This window comes from Lycium ferocissimum, chromosome 1, assembly GCF_029784015.1.
Source record: "Lycium ferocissimum isolate CSIRO_LF1 chromosome 1, AGI_CSIRO_Lferr_CH_V1, whole genome shotgun sequence".
Taxonomy (NCBI): domain Eukaryota; kingdom Viridiplantae; phylum Streptophyta; class Magnoliopsida; order Solanales; family Solanaceae; genus Lycium; species Lycium ferocissimum.
In genome coordinates this window covers 52,875,740-52,892,943 of record NC_081342.1, presented here as the reverse complement: position 1 = coordinate 52,892,943, position 17,204 = coordinate 52,875,740, and the positions used below count along the sequence as shown (strand labels likewise).

The following is a 17,204-nucleotide window of genomic DNA, read 5'->3' as shown; positions in this document are numbered from 1 at the left end:
CATGGGGACTCATAGATAATCATACTTTATCGGGGTGACATAAGGTCGTGAACCCCCGATTCTATTATGGAACATTCATACATATTCTGCCTCACCTTGAAGGAATTAACATATAAGGTGAGTGTATATAATAAATAACATCAATGGATTATAGATAGCATCATTAGCTTTATAGGAACATCATATCATGGACTCTAGAATCTTTAAACTTAAGCTCATCATCATCATTATCGTGTTCATAATGTATCTCTTATCTCATATGGCTATTCATGAACATAGACTATTAGTTTTTCGGAATGTAGGAAATTATTGAAGAAAGAGGAAAATCATGCCATAGGATTCATGCCTTAGAAAGAAAGGAGTAGCCTCACATACCCTTGTCGCTTAACTATTCTATTGCTTGCTCGTTTTCCTTTAATGCCCACGTCTTTACCTTCGGCGGAGTTCGTATCGACATTAGCTAAACAATTATAAAGACGTGCTTACTAAAGCTAGAGAAAATTGGGCAGCATTTCCTTTGTTTATACGACTTCCTCCATATTCCATATCAACTCCCAAACATTCATAACAACAATCACAATATCATAAACAGCAATCATCATTCATTTGTATTATTCACATTTCATAATTTCACTTCAAATTCTCCATAATCATGGTCATAGTTCACTATTATGTTTTCTCACATATAATGCTTATCCCATGTTCTAAATGTCGTTCATAGCATATTTATAATCACAACATATCAATATCCACAATTCAATCCAAGCTTCTATTAAAAAATGACACTATGCTTGCATTTATGACCCATTTTCTATATTCTTCTACAATCCAAGTGCTTCAACTTTTTAATACCTCAAACATCATGAAAATATCATAAAACTTACCTTAGATATTGTAGAAATAGGCCTTGAGTGTAAATACTCTTCTTGCACCAAAACCCTAATTCACTTCCAATGGGATTTCTTGACTTAGATGAACTTTAATGGGTTTGACACTCTTGATTTTGTTGGTTTGATGAAGTTGATCATCAATTTCCTTTGGATTCTTATGGATGAAGAGTGGAGAATATTCTAGAGGTTTCTTGACTTGTGGAGGAGAGAAATGAAATAAAATAAAATGAGAGAGAGGTCCTTATATGATTTTAAAATCTGTCCCGACCATGATCTACGGACCAACATACAGTCTGTATAATTTATACTGACCGTATTTCTGGTCGTAGATTTGGTCCAGAGAGATGTGCCACTCTGGGCTGATTATACGCGTACATACGGCAAGATAATTTATACGGCCAGTATGTTGGGCCGTATAATGCCAGTTCTTCCGAAATCATTCTCGTCGACTCGTTTGATCTCCAATCCTTATGGAACCTTCTTGGCACTTGTTCATCACCTCATTACTAATCTAAGGGATGTTATAACTCTTTTCCAAAGCATCATTAGAACGTCATTAACTAGATACCAGTAATTTTTGTCCGACACACAACATATGACTTGCTTTCCTTAACAACTTTCTTTCCTTACCTTAAATGTCTTTGAAATATCGTTTAGGGTCATCAAATGCTATTTCTTACTTATCAAAACATCGTATACATCATTCCCTTTGTTAGTCTATTCACTGTACGCTAACGGGAAATTTCCAAGGTGTAACACATGTCCATTGTATTATCATTACTAAAATATGTTTCTTCATTTGTATTAGCCTTTTCCACCTTGGATATCTCCTGCTCTTCATTAGCTTGAGCCTAACATTACACATCCTTCACTCCTTTGTTGTATATTTCTTATCAGAAGATTGATCTTGAACCACCACTACTTCTTGTACTGATTCATTATCCTTGCATGTGTGTTCAGTGTTATTTTGTTTGCTTGCCAACTCCCCTCCTACTTTCTTAGGTGATTTTTGATTTCCAAAGGAAGCCTCCACCCATGGTTTACATCCCATTGATTTTGTTACTGCATGTTCATTCTCCTTGCCACCCAATGTTGCAAAAGAATTGCTGGTTTGCACCTTATCATCCTTGCTATTCTTTTAGGAGATTTAGCAATGTCGTCCACCTTTTCACTTCGCTTTCGTTTCATGTTTGGTGGATTAAATACTTTACCATCCCTTGTCTCATTCCATCCATTATAATTCATACTATATGTTCGGAATCCTTCACTTCTGATTGATCCTTATCTTGTGCAAACTTTTCTTGTTGCTGATTAATTAACACTCTTATCACTTGCAAGAGTCTTCATTGGTTCCTCTTTTGAACGTCCTTCAGTCTTTTCATTATCTTCCTCCTTGATTGGTTTCAATTCAGGATGCAGAACAAAACATTCACTCTCCTTGTGTCCCTAAAGTCCGCATGATTTACAGTACTTAGGCATATAGTCATATCTGATATTGACCCATGATAAAAATAAAATTAAAAAAAAAAAAAAAAAAAAAAAAACTCTCCAATACTGGTTCTTTTGATTCCAACAATATTGATTCTCTTTGGGAATTTTCGTAACAGGCCTACTTCAATCTTCACTTTTGCACAGCTTGGTCACGATTGATTCTTTGTATCCATATCCACATGAAGTGGCTTTCCAACTTCCTTCATCATCGTAAACAATGATTCTTTTACGAAAAATTTAGGCGATAGATTGGGAAAGAAATCCATGCAAGGGCAGTGGATGTTTCCACCTCCGGATTGAACCATGACTCCCAAATCAATGGTCTCATCTTATAATAAACATTATTGGCTTTGAGATAATAGGCAGGTTTCAACATCACATGAACATAGTCCTCCAAAGTCAACAATCTTATTAAAACATGCCTATATATCACGTACAAAAACTATCTTGCACTCCGACTTGATTTCGCACTGTAGAGGAATAATTCTACATAGTTCTTCTAGTTCTGGCCAGCCATATGGAAATTTTCCAATGTCAGCATATTGAAGATTCTCCTACATGATCATATTGTTCACTTCATCTTCATCTCAAACTACTGTTGATTCTCCATGCATGTATGTTAGTATGTAAGTTCTTTGATAGGAATAGGGTTTTGTGGGGTTGTTTTCGTTTCTGGCTTAAGTGTGTTGAGGTATGATTGCTTTATTGGTGGTGGTTCACCTCCTGGAAAAGGTGGCCAGCCATTGTTGCCCTTCATCATGGCTAAACCTCGCCGCCAGCGAGCTTAGGGTTAGGGTTTGCTATATTTTAGAGTTTTGGTAGGCTAGAGAGCGTTTCTAAAGAATCCTAAACCTCTTTGCACAATTTAGGGAATTAACTCGCACAAAATAAGTAATTTTTTTCTTCTTCTTCTTCTTCTTCTTTTTTTTTTTTTTTTTTTATTTTTTTATATCTACTGTCATTATTGTTATATTTGTGATCTTCTTAATAAATCAACTAGTATTAAGCACGGAAAGAAATAAGACATTCTATTGCAACTAAAATCACCATAAAAAGTGACAACTACTTTTCACTTTATGCACACTAGTAATCTTAATTTTGATAATTTTGGTTAAATAACAAGACACAAGAGCCTTGAAATTTGTGATATTTCCTTGGCCGGACTTGGACATGAAATTCAATCACAACTAAGGGTATGACATCATATAGTTTGTCGAATCATTTTGATAATTTGTGGCTAATAATACATCTATCCTATCCTTTATATAATACAGCAGAGAGATGAACCCATCTTATAATTAATGTGTCGAACCTTTTTGAGATATCAGAAGTGGCCAAGCATTTTTCTTTTCTCCTCCATTTGAAGACTTTGAGGGCTCTTACATTTTTCAATGGCTGTAAATTTTGCAAGAAGGTAATACATTCCTTGATTAAATGTTTAAGATAAACTGATTTTGTTGTTTCAACTTGCTTTAAATATGAAATCGTGCGCGGCAGGGAAAATAAGGAGTTCTAACATGTTCTAATCACTCTGTCATGTAACCTTTGTCGTCCGTAGTAATTTTGGTGCAGTTTGTGCATCAATAGTCTATAAGTTTTTAATACCATCAAGCTAAGTCAACCGTTTGGTATGATAATCTGAAAAATAAAATAATTAATTTTTATTGCACTCGGATAGTTAAATTGCACTAATCGTATAAAAAAATTCACACCGTTATTGTATGTAGTAACTTAAATACTTTTGGAAAGTGAAAAATGAGAATTTGGTCTGGGTATTACATGGAAATTGCAAACTTCTCTCTACTTTGTTATTGGTTTAATTTCTTGGAGCAGATCAATCAGGAATAGTAAAGGATTTCTTGCCAAAAAGCCAAATATGCTTATGTTTTGGCGGACATTCCCGTCTAAATTTGTCGAAAGTCAACAATTTTAGACGGCGTTCAAACCAACATCTATTAAAGAGTATTAGTTAGTACTAATGGATGCATCCAAACAAATTGAATGTTGCTTTCTTATTCCTATTTCTTTGTTAAAGGTGCCTTTCTAGTGTGTAATACGTACACAATGACGAATGATACATATCACTATATCAGTGCAATTTAATTGGATATACTAGTTTTTTATTTATTTTTCGAGTTATTTGATTGCTAGGCATAGTTGATATAAATATTAAAGGCAACACACAATATTGACTATTTTAGGCTAGAAGGTAAAGTTGCAATTATAACCCGTGCTGCTAGTGGCATTGGTGAAGCTGCTGCAAGACTTTTCTCAAAACATGGAGCTAAAGTGGTGATCGCAGATATTCAAGATGATTTGGCACTAAAAGTTTGCAAAGACTTGGATCCGTCATCAACCACAGTTGTGCATTGTGACGTTACAAAAGAAGAAGACTTGGAAAATGCAGTGAACACGATAGTTTCCAAGTATGGGAAGCTAGACATCATGTACAACAATGCTGGTATTGCTGGAGAAGTAAAATCCAACATTCTTGACAATGAAAAATATGAATTCGAAAAAGTCATTAGTATTAACCTCATAGGTACGGAAAATTGCATTTTTTATTCCTACGTTATTGATAAATTCTCATTTTGATCCTTGTGATATTTCACTTTAAGCATATTTAATTTCGAATTAACTAAAAACTTGTTTTAGTCCCTTCTTAATATTAAGAAATATGTTATATTTAGATTATATTTTAGAACTATATTACTTTGATACAAGAAGTACAAGTTAAACCTAATAAATGGGTAATTGAACAATTCATCATTTAATAATTCATATAATTTGTGAAGCTTATAAGCAAAGGAGCATAAGACCACTAGTTGAAGGATGAAAGTGCTTAACCGGACATCACAAGGATCCGAATCAGAACTCATTATTTTTTTCTTTCAATAAATCCATCTAGTCAGGTTCTCACCTACCGTGGTGATTTGGCCTAGACCTCTACCATGTATATTATTGATAAAGAACACAAAGAGGGGGACATAAAACCTTAACCTTCGGTTAGTATACAAAAATACTACAAGGGACTTACCCTTAATCCGATAACCTCACAGAAAAGGTACCATGACAATATAAGGATTCTACTAAAACAAAAACTTTACTTGAGCAATGCCCTCAACCTATTCGTTTTTTTTATTTTTTTTATATTTTTTTTTTTTAATTTTTGTTGTGGGGTTTGATCCTGAAGTTTAGTAAGGCCTCATTTGTTTGCACTTATTGGAGGTTTGAATCAGAATGGTTCAGACCTTAGGCTATTAAGTTCATTTGTTTGCATGAAGATCTAAGCACTTATTGGGTCTGAATAGGTCTTAATCATTAAGATCTTAAACCAAGTCTTAATATCATTAAGCGGTATATTTGTATGAATTTTTTTTTAGCACAAGCTCCACCCCCAACCCCACTCTCCGCTCCAACCCACCCCCACCCCCAACCCCACTCTCCCGCTCCAACCCACCCCCACCCCCAACCCTCAACCCCACCCTACCACCCACCCTCCACTCCAACCCCCCACTCCCCACCACCCCCACCCGACCAACCCCAATCCCACCCCACACCACCCGCTCCCCACCACCAACCCCCGCACCACCCACCCCACTCTCACTCCCCAATACCTCCATCTCCCATCACCAACCCCACTCCACACCACCCCTACTATCTCCCATCCCTCACCCCAACACCCACCACCCACCTACCCCTCCACCTCCACTCATTACCCACCATGACTACAAGTCGTCTACACCATTTGTAGTGAACATAAGTGTTTCATTTTTTATCAAATAATATTTTATTTTATTATATTTATTTTCTGATATTTAGTTATTTTTTATTTGAATTGTATATTTATTATGTTTAAATGAATACATTATGCACATTCAGATGTTGAAAAATAAACAGTCTTAATCATTCAGTGTTCAGACCTAGAAACAACATCTTAATCATTCAGATGTGCATTCAGATTCAGATTCAGACGTCTTAATCTTAATGAAAACAAATGAGGCCTAAGCCAGCCTTTTCCATAATGTAGTTTCCCCTCACAGATTGAGGGAGCTCGTTGATATTAGAGAAAATTCTTGAAGTATCTTTAGTAGCTCCATGTTTGGCTAAAGAGTTAGCAATCGTGTTTGCCTCCCTATAGCAATGAGTAGCATTGGCATTGAGATTGATAATCTTGTTCTAAATTTCAGCAATCTAGTATTCAATTTTCCCTGAAGGTTTCCAGAACTCATCAACATGTCCGAGACTAAAAGCGCAAATTTTATTTCCCCTTGCAGGTACATTTCTTGTGATGAAACAAGCGGCCCGAGTTATGGTCCCTCGTGGTCAAGGTAGCATAATTTCCACTACTAGTGTTTGTGCATCGCTAGGTGGTGTTTGTCCTCATGCCTATACGAGCTCAAAGCATGGAATATTAGGACTCACTCGGAATGCTGCAGTTAATTTAGGACGTTATGGCATTCGTGTGAATTGTGTGTCACCATACGTTGTTCCTACAGCAGCAGCTTTTGATACCTTAAAAAAGATGGGTAAGGAAGGTTCACATGTTTATTCTACCTTAAATGGTGCTAAACTTACACGCAATGATGTGGCTGAAACTGTTGTTTTCCTCGCTAGCGATGAGTCTAAGTATGTGAGTGGCCAAGATTTTATTTTTGTTGGAGGATACACAATTGAGAATCCAGGTTTATCAATGTTCAATAGGTAACTAAGGGGGTTCCGATACTTGTGAAGTAATGAGAACTTGCATCGGGTACCGGTGCCATGTTATGGTATTTGCATATATTTACATTCATATCATCTCATTGATTCCTTGTTTGGATGTATTGATTAAACTGTTGATTGAATTGTATTCACTTGCTTATTGGATACTTAGACGGACTTGAGGATTTAAAGGCTTCTTACCTAGGCTTGTAACCTGTGATTGTTGTTGTGATGGACTAACAGCGGTTAAGTGTGGAAGTAGTATTCGAAGACCAGCCATTTTCTCTATTTTAGTTTAGGGCCGATCGATGATGCTCCTGAGTACAAGTTGTTATCCCGTATTCACTCTACACTTGCTGCACCTTTTTGTGTGCAGATTTTGTTTCCGGCACTAGTGGATCTCGAGACTACGTCGTTGGAGGCCATTCAAATGATTCAGGGTGATCTACATGCTGATCTATATTACTGAATTTTCCTTCTATGTTTATTTCCTATCTTTTCCTTTTCTAGACAGTATTTCGGGTTGCATCCCAGGCTTGTATTTCTATTTAGCCAGTTCTTGTACTAGTGACACTAGGTTTTGAGAGTTGTAGCACTTATTTCATGTTTTTATGACTATCAGATTTATTAAGACTTTAAAAGTGACTTATTTGATTCTTCTGCATTGATTTCCTTAATTAAATTATATAAAATGGGTTGTGGATGGCTTATTGACTTGGTGGGAGTTGGTGTCTTCGCGACCTTAAAATTTTAGGTCGTGATAAACTGCTGGTGGACAATTTTATTACCTTCTCTGTAGAAGGAAATTGACCTAGAATTATTCATCCATGTTATGAATGGAAAAAACGGTGTTTTCCAACTGCGAAAGCTGGTGCAAGCTTTAGGCCAATGCAAAGCTATTGTGATGCACTCTGCTAAGAATTGGTGGAATTTAATAATCAAGTCTTCTATGCTAATGGATTTTTACAAGCTGGAAATTATAAAAGATCTCATTCACTTGCAAAGAAATGGACCTATGGAGATCCATACATATGGATAAGACTCATGAAGTCTAAGATTAATACAGAACATCTTATTCTCTAGAAAATAGGCAATGGTACTACTTCCTTTTGGTTGAATAATTGGGCAGGGATGAGCCCCCTGGATAGAAAGCTTCTCCTAGGGGCTAGGAACTAGATCCAAGAATATAAATGTGTTTTGCTACATTGATTCCAACAGATGGAAGGTACAAGCTATTAGAAAGGTCCTCGCTGACTGCCTTGTCCAGCATATTGTTAATATTAAATTTTAAGCTAATAGAGAGGATTATCCTATTTGGCTAACAGATTAAAATGGTGAATTCACTTACAAATCAGCCTGAAAAATTCTCAAAGTAACCATAATTTTTTCTCTCTCTAAGAAAGTTTGGCCTTCCAGACTCCCTTCAAGTTTTCTTTTTTATGCTTAGACTTTTGCTCTCAAAATAGCCTACTAATGACAGAATTCATAGGATTGGAACTCAGGGGCCTTCTAAATGTGATTGTTGCAGGAATTGCAGCCAGGACACCATTGAACACCCATTTAGTGAAGGGCATATAAAACAAGTCTAGCTTTTTTTGTTGTCGATTCATGTGGGATTCCATGCCAACAAAAATCAGTCAGAGCCATGTTTATCAATTGGTAGCTTGCTAAACTAAATAACATTGATGAATTACTCCTTCAGTGTATTCCTTTTAGTATTTGTTAGGAGATCTATGCAGCAAGAGATTTAATCACCTTCTTATCTCTATTCACATAATCATTGATCAAGTCAGTTGGTTGACTAGCTTGATTTTAAAATATCTAATTTCTCTTGCTGGAATTTAAAAATAGGTGACATGCAACAATTGGACATCAAAATGATTAAGTGGGATAAGCCAACTGCACAAATGTTGAAACTAAACACAGAGAGATGTTGTAAATGCAATCCTAGTGAGACACCTGGAGATTGTATTCCCATAGATTCCAAGGACAACATGATCGTGGTTTTATTCTCTTTCTTTGGAGTTTGCACTAACAATGAAGCTGAGACCATGGATTTTCCAAAGGGTTGCGATAGTGCATTAACAATTGTCATAATTACATCTTGCTGCAAAATAGATTTCTTTCTTCTAGTAAGATGATCAATGTGGATAACAAGATTCAGTCACACCTCAAGAACTACATTCATCAAATCAAACAATTGATGAATCAAAGACGAATTCAAGTTGGAAATTGTTATAGAGAAGTCAGATTTATTGCTATCATACTTGCTAATATTGGAGTTTTGACAAAAATAGAGAGGTTATTCACACGAGCTATAACTCTAACAAGGATGGCTAAAGCTTTATTGAAGAATGATCAATATAGTTATGTCCAATTCAGAATCAAATCCAAGAAGGGGTACTTCACATTTGATAATGGTTAAGACTTTCTTCCATGTCCTTATTAATTGTTTTGCATCCATTTGCCATTTTAGCAAATTGTAATATGAGAGCGGAGTACTCCTCTCTTATTGTTAACTTTACTTTTAAGTAAATCTGTACTAGAATATGATGGGGTCCATACCCATTATATATGTACAAGAAAAAGAGAAAAGAAATTCCATGATGTCAAAACAAAGTTTGTCCAAATCCAGACAGAGCCAATTGTTACAGATTTCATGCCAACTTGCGTTGGCAACTGGCAATGCAATTTGCAAGGAAATCAAGGCTTGCTTAGGGGAGGCTAATTTTCCTATAAATAGAAGCCATCAACTTCTCATTAAAACACAACAATAGAAAGAGAGAAAAGTAAGAGAGTTTCACAGATAAGATAGTTTGTGAGGAAACGAGAGTGTGAGTGATATTGTAGTGAGGTGGGAAAATCGAAAGAGAGTTGTTTCTTTTGAGTGTGTAGTGGTCTTCAGAGTATTTTACTCGGGAACTAGTGTAAAATTTCTCATTATAGTGGCTTACTTTTCTCATCTCGGGCTCGTGGTTTTTTCCCTTATTCAGAAGACTTTACACATAAAAATCTTGGTGTCATAATTGCTCTTTTGTTAGTTACCGTATCTCGATACTACGTTATTATTTCGCATTTATTACCGTGAATATTATTTGTGGTGGGTCTATTTCCAACAACTGGTATCAGTGCATAGGTTCTGCTCATTCACAAAAATACCGTTCACGGTTGGTAGTACTATAATCGGTGAAAAATGTCAGGAGTAAAGTACGAGGTAGAAAAATTCAACGGCGATAGCGGTTTTTCAACATGGAAAAGGAGGATGAGGGATCTACTCATCCAATAAGGATTTCACAAGGCACTAGGAGGGAAATCCAAAAAGCCTGAATCCATAAAACTTGAGGATTGGAAAGAAATGGATGAAAAGGCAGCTAGTGTAATCAGGTTGTACTTAACAGATGATGTGGTCAATAACATTATCGATGAAAAGAGTGCATGTGGAATTTGGACAAGGTTAGAAAATCTATACATGTCCAAGATGATGACAAATAAATTATACCTAAAGAAGCAATTGTACGCCCCACATATGGGTGAAGGTACAAATTTTGTGTCTCACTTAAATATGTTTAATGGACTAATCATGCAACTGTCAACCTCGGAGTAAAGATTGAGGAGGAAGATAAAGCTATCGTACTCCTGAACTCATTTCCATCTTCTTATGACAATCTAGAAACAACCATCTAGTATGTAAGGACTCTATTGAGCTGAAAGATGCCATAACAGCTCTTCCACTCAATGAGAAGATGAGAAAAAAACCTAAAAATCATGGACATGCTCTCATCACATAAAGTAGAAGTAGGAGTCACCAAAGGAGTTCAAGAAACTATGGTAGATTCGGAGCTCGTGAGAAGTCTAAGAACTGATCCAAATCAATAGCTAGAAATTGTTATAATTGCGATCAACCAGGTGACTTCAAAAGAGATTGCCCAAATCTGAAAAGGGGCAAAGGTGAAGGCAGTGGCTAGAAGAATGACGACAACACAACTGCCACAATGCAAATCAATGATAGATTTTTTCTCTTCATAGACGAAGAAGAGGAATACATGCACTTGGCAGGTGTAGAGTCAGAATGGGTGGTTGACATAACAACATCTTACCATGCCACACCAATAAGGGATATTTTCTGTAAATATGTAGCAAGTGATTTTGGCATTGTTAGAATGGGTAACACAAGTTACTCAAAGATTTCAGTAATCGGTGACATTCTATCAAGACAAATGTCGGATGCACATTGGTCTAAAATATATGCGTCATGTACCTAATTTGTGGATGAACTTGACCTCAGGAATTACTTTGGACGGAGATGGATACGAAAACTACTTTGCAAACCAAAAATGGAGACTCACCAGGGGTTCATTGGTGATTGCAAAGGGAGTTGCTCGTGTCACGTTGTACGAGACAAATGCAAAAATTTGCCTAGGTGAATTGAATGCAGCTCAAGATGAGAGTTCTACAGATTTGTGGCATAGAATAATCGGTCATATGAGCGACAAAGGATTACAGATTCTTGACAAGAAATAACTTATATCTTGTTCCAAAGGTATGATGGCAAAATCTTATGACTATTGCTTATTTGGTAAGCAACATAGAGTTTTTTGTTTCAGACATCGTCTGAAAGAAAATTTAGTATACTTGATTTAGTATATTCTGATGTTTGTGGTCCAATGGAGGTAGAATCGATGAGCGATAACAAATATTTTATTACTTTTATTGATGATGTTTCATGAAAATTGTGGGTTTATATCTTGAAAATCAAAGATCAGGTGTTTCAATTTTTTTCAAAAGTTTCACGCTCCGGTGGAAAGGGATACGGGTCGAAAGCTAAAGCGTCTCCGAACTGACAATGGAGGTGAGCACACTTGAAGGGAATTTGAAGAGTACTATTCAAGACATGGGATCAGACATGAAAAGACAGTTCCTGTTAACCCACAACACAATGGTGTAGCTAAGAGGATGAATCGCATCATTGTTGAGAAAGTGAGAAGCATGCTCAGAATGACTAAATTTCCTAAATCATTCTAGGGTGAAGCAGTTCAAACAGCATGTTACCTGATTAATAGTCGTCCACCAATTCTATTAGAGTTTGACATCCTAGAAAGAGTTTGGACTAACAAGGAGGTGTCCTACTAGCATTTGAAGGTGTTCAGTAGCAGAGCTTTTGCACATGTACCGAAGTTAGCAGAGAACGAAGCTGGATTATAAATCTATTCCCTATATATTCATCAGATATGGAGATAAACAGTTTGAGAACAAATTATGGGATCTTGTAAAGAAGAAGGTCATCAGAAGTAGAGATGTTTTTTTTTTCCAAATAAAGAAATAGAGACACTAAAGTTTCTTATTATAACTCGTAAAATGATTTCATACAAGGTGAGTTGATAGGAGGAGTAATTGCTACACAAAACATCACTGAATTTGTGCGTACAGTAGGAGGAATGGTAGTTCACTAATGTTTAACAAACATTCAAAAGGGTGACAGCATACCAGAAGACCAGTTAAGGATGAATCAATCAACAAAATCATCAGAGATTCACTCTTTTTCCAACTTAAAACTTCATTTCTCTGTTTTCTCCTCTTCTTCCTCCTTCTCACCATACTAGCGCTGAAACTTTGCGATCTGGCCAATACTTTGAGCCATCTGATGCCTTGCTTGTATGTGATAAACCTTGCCTGTTTGGTGTATTTTGGTCATCATAACATGCATCAACCATCCACTTTGCATCACATAGGATATCCATTGCATTTGAGGGTGAATTCCTTTCTTCATTTTTCCCCTAAGTAGATCGTCGGCAAAATTGACTAGAGAGATAGTGTTCTAAGAAAATGATGTTGGAACTATTAATGATCTGTTAGAGAAGGAAAAGGAAAAGAATGGTATAGTCTCTAACCTGGTTACTATTCCTTCTACGTCTAATCATCCCACAAGTGTAGAAAGTACGACCGATGAGGTTGTCGAGCAGGGGGAGCAACCGGGTAAGGTTGTTGAACAAGAGGAGTGTTACACCTGGAAAATCTCTCTTTATTCATATTACGAAGAGACTCAAGTAAGTATGGGGTATACATGAAGTCACCATAAGTTGAGTAAGGATAGTTTATGATTCTAATTAATATTCCAAACACATTTGAGGTGAAAGAAACAAGTTCGTAGAAGAAAGGTAAGGTTGAGCCATGTTTTGGGAAATTCTATACACTGTCTAGCATAATTTTGAAGGAGAGATATAGAGCCCCTTGGATGGTTAATAATTTTTTATGTAAGTGCCAAGAAGGTTCTATGAGGATTGGAGGTCAAACGAATTAAAAGAACGCATTTTTGCAAAATCGAACAAAAATAGGGCCATATGCGGCCGCATACTCAGTATGCTGGACCGCATATGGGCCACAAAGTCCTCAAAGTGGAATCCCTCACTACCCATCCTCCTCCATAAGGAGAGGAGGGGAGATGCGGCCGCATCTCCACCATGCGACGCCGCATCTCCACCGCAAGGCGATGCGGGGGTGCGAAGTTGCCACCTTTTAAAAACCCAAACGACCCTAAGTTCATTTCTAACTTTTCTCACTTATTGCTCCACCTCTCTAGAGACTTCCAAGAGATTCTTGAAGGTTCCCTAACACTCTACATCCTTCTGTAATCATCCAAAAAGAGAACAACATTAATACCCCAAGGTAACCCAAAGAAAGTGATTGTTCTTGATTTCTTTCAAGGTTGGAGTGAACTTGGTCTTGAAGGGAGTTGAGCTAAGCAAGGTTCCTTGACCATAAGGTATGTATTTCATCTTATTTATGTGGTTATATTTATGTGGAGGTCTACCGACTCCTTAAAAATGAAAAGAATTAAAGTGGTAAAGCTATGGAGGTTGTAGTGAAGAAGATGACTATGGTGTGCACTTAAAAAGGGGATTTTGGATAAATTGATATTAAATTGAATATAATTCCTTGATCATGATATTATGGGTGTTTTTATTATTGTTTGGGGGTTGTTTTATGAATATAACTTTGGTATGAATTCCCTTGAAGGTAGAATTTGTGAGCTCTGGAGGAAAACATTTAGTCCTTAAGGAGGCGTGAAGGTATGTAAGGCTACCCCCTTTCTTTCAAAAGGCGTGAATCCTATGTTATGATACCCTATATGCTATCCGTGTACCTTTATTCCTAGGATACCTAGAGAACCTTAACTCTCAAGAGTCTTCTGATATGATTGAGCTCACTATAAGATTCTTGATTACATTCATGATGGTTAGTTTCATCTTATGTTGTTATTCCTTCCAAGCAAGACTAGATAATGATGATGATTTTTATTCTAGAAAGGCTAAGCTTAAAGTTCTTAATGTTTTGATGATACTATTGAGTTGCCACATGTTTATTGATGCTAGTTATTATTGATGATCTCACCTTATGATTATTATTCCTTCAAGGTAAGATGTAGCGACGATCATTGTTCCGTAGCATAATCGAAGGTTACCAACCTTATGTCACTTTGATAGAGTTGTAGCTTTTAAGTGGGCTCTCATGCATGCTTATGTTTATGTATGATTACACCGTGCCTATTTGGCCGGGCAAACACCACTTCGGTAGGCGGCTTATGGATAATGATAACACTATGCCTTCATGGCCTGGCAGACACTACTAGTGGGCGGCGTGAGATGATTACCCCGGACGCGGGAGGCCCGGACGCGGACTAATGATGATAAGCAATTTATATATATGTTTATGATGTTTTAAAAGTAAAAGTTAGCATGCATGGTTTCCGCCTTAAAAGGTAGTTTGATATACATGCTATCTTTTATCTCATGTTTCCTTATTTCCTTATTATGTTATTATTCATGCCTTACTGACATCCTTTCTTTTGTGGACGCTGCATTCATGCCCGCAGGTAGACAGGGAGACGATCCAGACCCTAGGAGCTTTGTCAGCGGAGATACAGGAGCACTCTACTACTTCAGAGTTGCAGTCTATTGGTATACTTCTTTTGTGTATATATTCTGGGCATGGCGGGGGCCTTTCCCGTCACTATGATTCCCAGTATTCCCGATAGAGGCTCGTGGACATATGTGGACAGTTAGAAGTCTCGTGGTCTCCCTAATGTATATTTTTTTTGTATATCATTTTTGTAGCCTTGTGGGCTTATGTATTCATATATATATATATATATATATGTTTGAGGTGGAAATTGAAGGTTGTCATATCACGAGTTCTATTTTGAAAAGCGTAATCATTTCGATTGTGCTAGCTGATAGTTAGCGATATGGTCCACCAAGATAGTTTGAAATCATCATGATAGTTGGTGGTTGGTAGGCTAGCTCTGGGTACCAGTCATGGCCCTCTAGTTGGGTCGTGACAGAAGTGGTATCAGAGCAATTTGTCCTAGGGCGTGTCTACGAGTCGTGTCCAGTAGAGTCTTGTTTATGGGTGTGATGCGCGCCACACTTATAAATAAGAGGCTGCGGGGCATTTAGGAATGATTGACCTTCTTTGTTCTTCATAGACCGTGCGATAGAGCCACGGCATAAGGATCCACTTTTTCCTAATCGTGTGTTATGATTTCAGCAATGCCAATGAAGAGGAAGGCGGCAATGCCTACCCAGTAGGGCAAAAAAAACGGCTGTGAAAAGTGACATCGAACGGGAACCACCAAAAAATATAGAGGAGGATGAGTCCCATAATGAGGTTCCTTCTTGGACCTCTCACACTCCACCTATCTTAGAGGAGCATGAAGGGGTTTCAGCTCCAGCTCTGGTACCTCCAGTCCCTCCACCAAGTGCTTCAGGCCAACAGATGACTGAGGCTATTCAACTGTTGACCCAGTTAGTTGCCGCCCAAGCTCAGCGGCAGGGTGCGGGTCAAGGTGACAGAGCGGTTAGTGCAAGAGCCCGTGATTTTATCAGCTTGAATCCTCCAAAATTTTAAGGGTCAAAATCGGATGAAGATCCGTAGGGCTTTATAGATGAGCTGTTGTGGACGTTGAGGATAATACATGCTTCTCATGCTGAGTCAGTAGAATTAGCCTCCTATAGATTGCGGGATGTGGCCGTTCTTTAGTCTACTAATTGGATATCTTCGAGAGGGGAAAATGTGCCTCCCCCGATATGGCAGGAATTCGTAGATGCCTTCATCCCCCATTATTTGCCACCCGAGGTCCAGCGGGCCCGAGCTGATAAATTTTTAAATCTTAGACAAGGAGGTATGAGCGCTCGAGAGTATAGTCTTCAGTTTAATTCTTTGGCTAGATATGCTCCGGCTATGGTAGCCGATATGGGGGACCGTGTCCACCGATTTGTGAGTGGTTTGGGGCCACATTTGATTAAGGATTATTTGGCAGCTTCACTCTAGGAAGGGATGGATATCTCCGGTATTCAGGACCATGCTCAGAATTTGGAAGAGCAGCAGCCGCACAGAGGTAAGCGTGATATTGATAGAAGGTATAGTAAAAGGGCCAGATCAGTAGGTGCTCACAGTGAGTATAGGGGGGATCAGAGGCAGCAGTATTCCAGGTATCCGGGTCAATCTGCAACTAGTGCGCCTCCTCGATTTGGGGGCAGGAGATTTGACCACCCTATTTATTCTGGACCGGGTCAGAGCTCTAGAGTTTCAGGTTCTTAATATGGAGGCGATCTCAGTCAGAGGAGACCACCTGTACCACGATGCAGCCAGTGTGGTAGGTTACATACGGGTCAGTGTCACTGAGGTTTAGATTCTTGTTATGCCTGTGGTCAGATTGGGCATGTGATGCGTGATTGTCCATCGGTGGGTAGCAAAGGTAGAGTCCAGCCCACAGGATTAGCAACCGGCTCCTCATTATCTGTACGCCCTTTAGGGCAAGGCTCGCAAATGTCATCAGGCCGTGGCAGGGGCAGAGGGGGATCATCCAGCTCAAGTGGCCCTCAGCCCTATATTTATGCATTAGCCGGGGGATAGGATCTTGAGTCCTCCCCCGTTATGGTTACAGGTATATTATTGGTATTCTCTTGTGATCTTTATGCATTAATTGATCCGATTTCTTCCTTATCGTATATTACCCCTTATATTGCTGATCGTATTGGGGCGAAGCCCGAGCTAATCAAACCTTTTGAGGTATCTACTTCTGTTAGTGATCGGATAATAACTAGACAAGTATATAGAAAC

At 38.0% G+C, this 17,204-nt stretch overlaps 1 protein-coding gene across 1 annotated transcript; it reads left to right on the top strand.

Moving 5' to 3' along the window:
• The first annotated feature begins 3,636 nt into the window (after window positions 1-3,636).
• Window positions 3,637-9,510, top strand: LOC132065245 (borneol dehydrogenase, mitochondrial-like). Its single transcript, XM_059458536.1, has 4 exons — window positions 3,637-3,795; window positions 4,583-4,923; window positions 6,659-7,085; window positions 9,204-9,510. The coding sequence occupies exons 1-4, from the start codon at window positions 3,773-3,775 to the stop codon at window positions 9,508-9,510; spliced, it is 1,098 nt and encodes a 365-aa protein (XP_059314519.1). The 5' UTR covers window positions 3,637-3,772.
• Window positions 9,511-17,204: the final 7,694 nt, after the last annotated feature.

Bases quoted from the DNA above. Each gene is read 5' to 3' on its own strand.
- LOC132065245 (XM_059458536.1), top strand. From the start codon at position 3,773: ATGGCTGTAAATTTTGCAAGAAG. The intron at 3,796-4,582 runs GTAATACATTCC...TGACTATTTTAG, and splicing joins GCTGTAAATTTTGCAAGAAG to GCTAGAAGGTAAAGTTGCAA. The intron at 4,924-6,658 runs GTACGGAAAATT...TTCCCCTTGCAG, and splicing joins CATTAGTATTAACCTCATAG to GTACATTTCTTGTGATGAAA.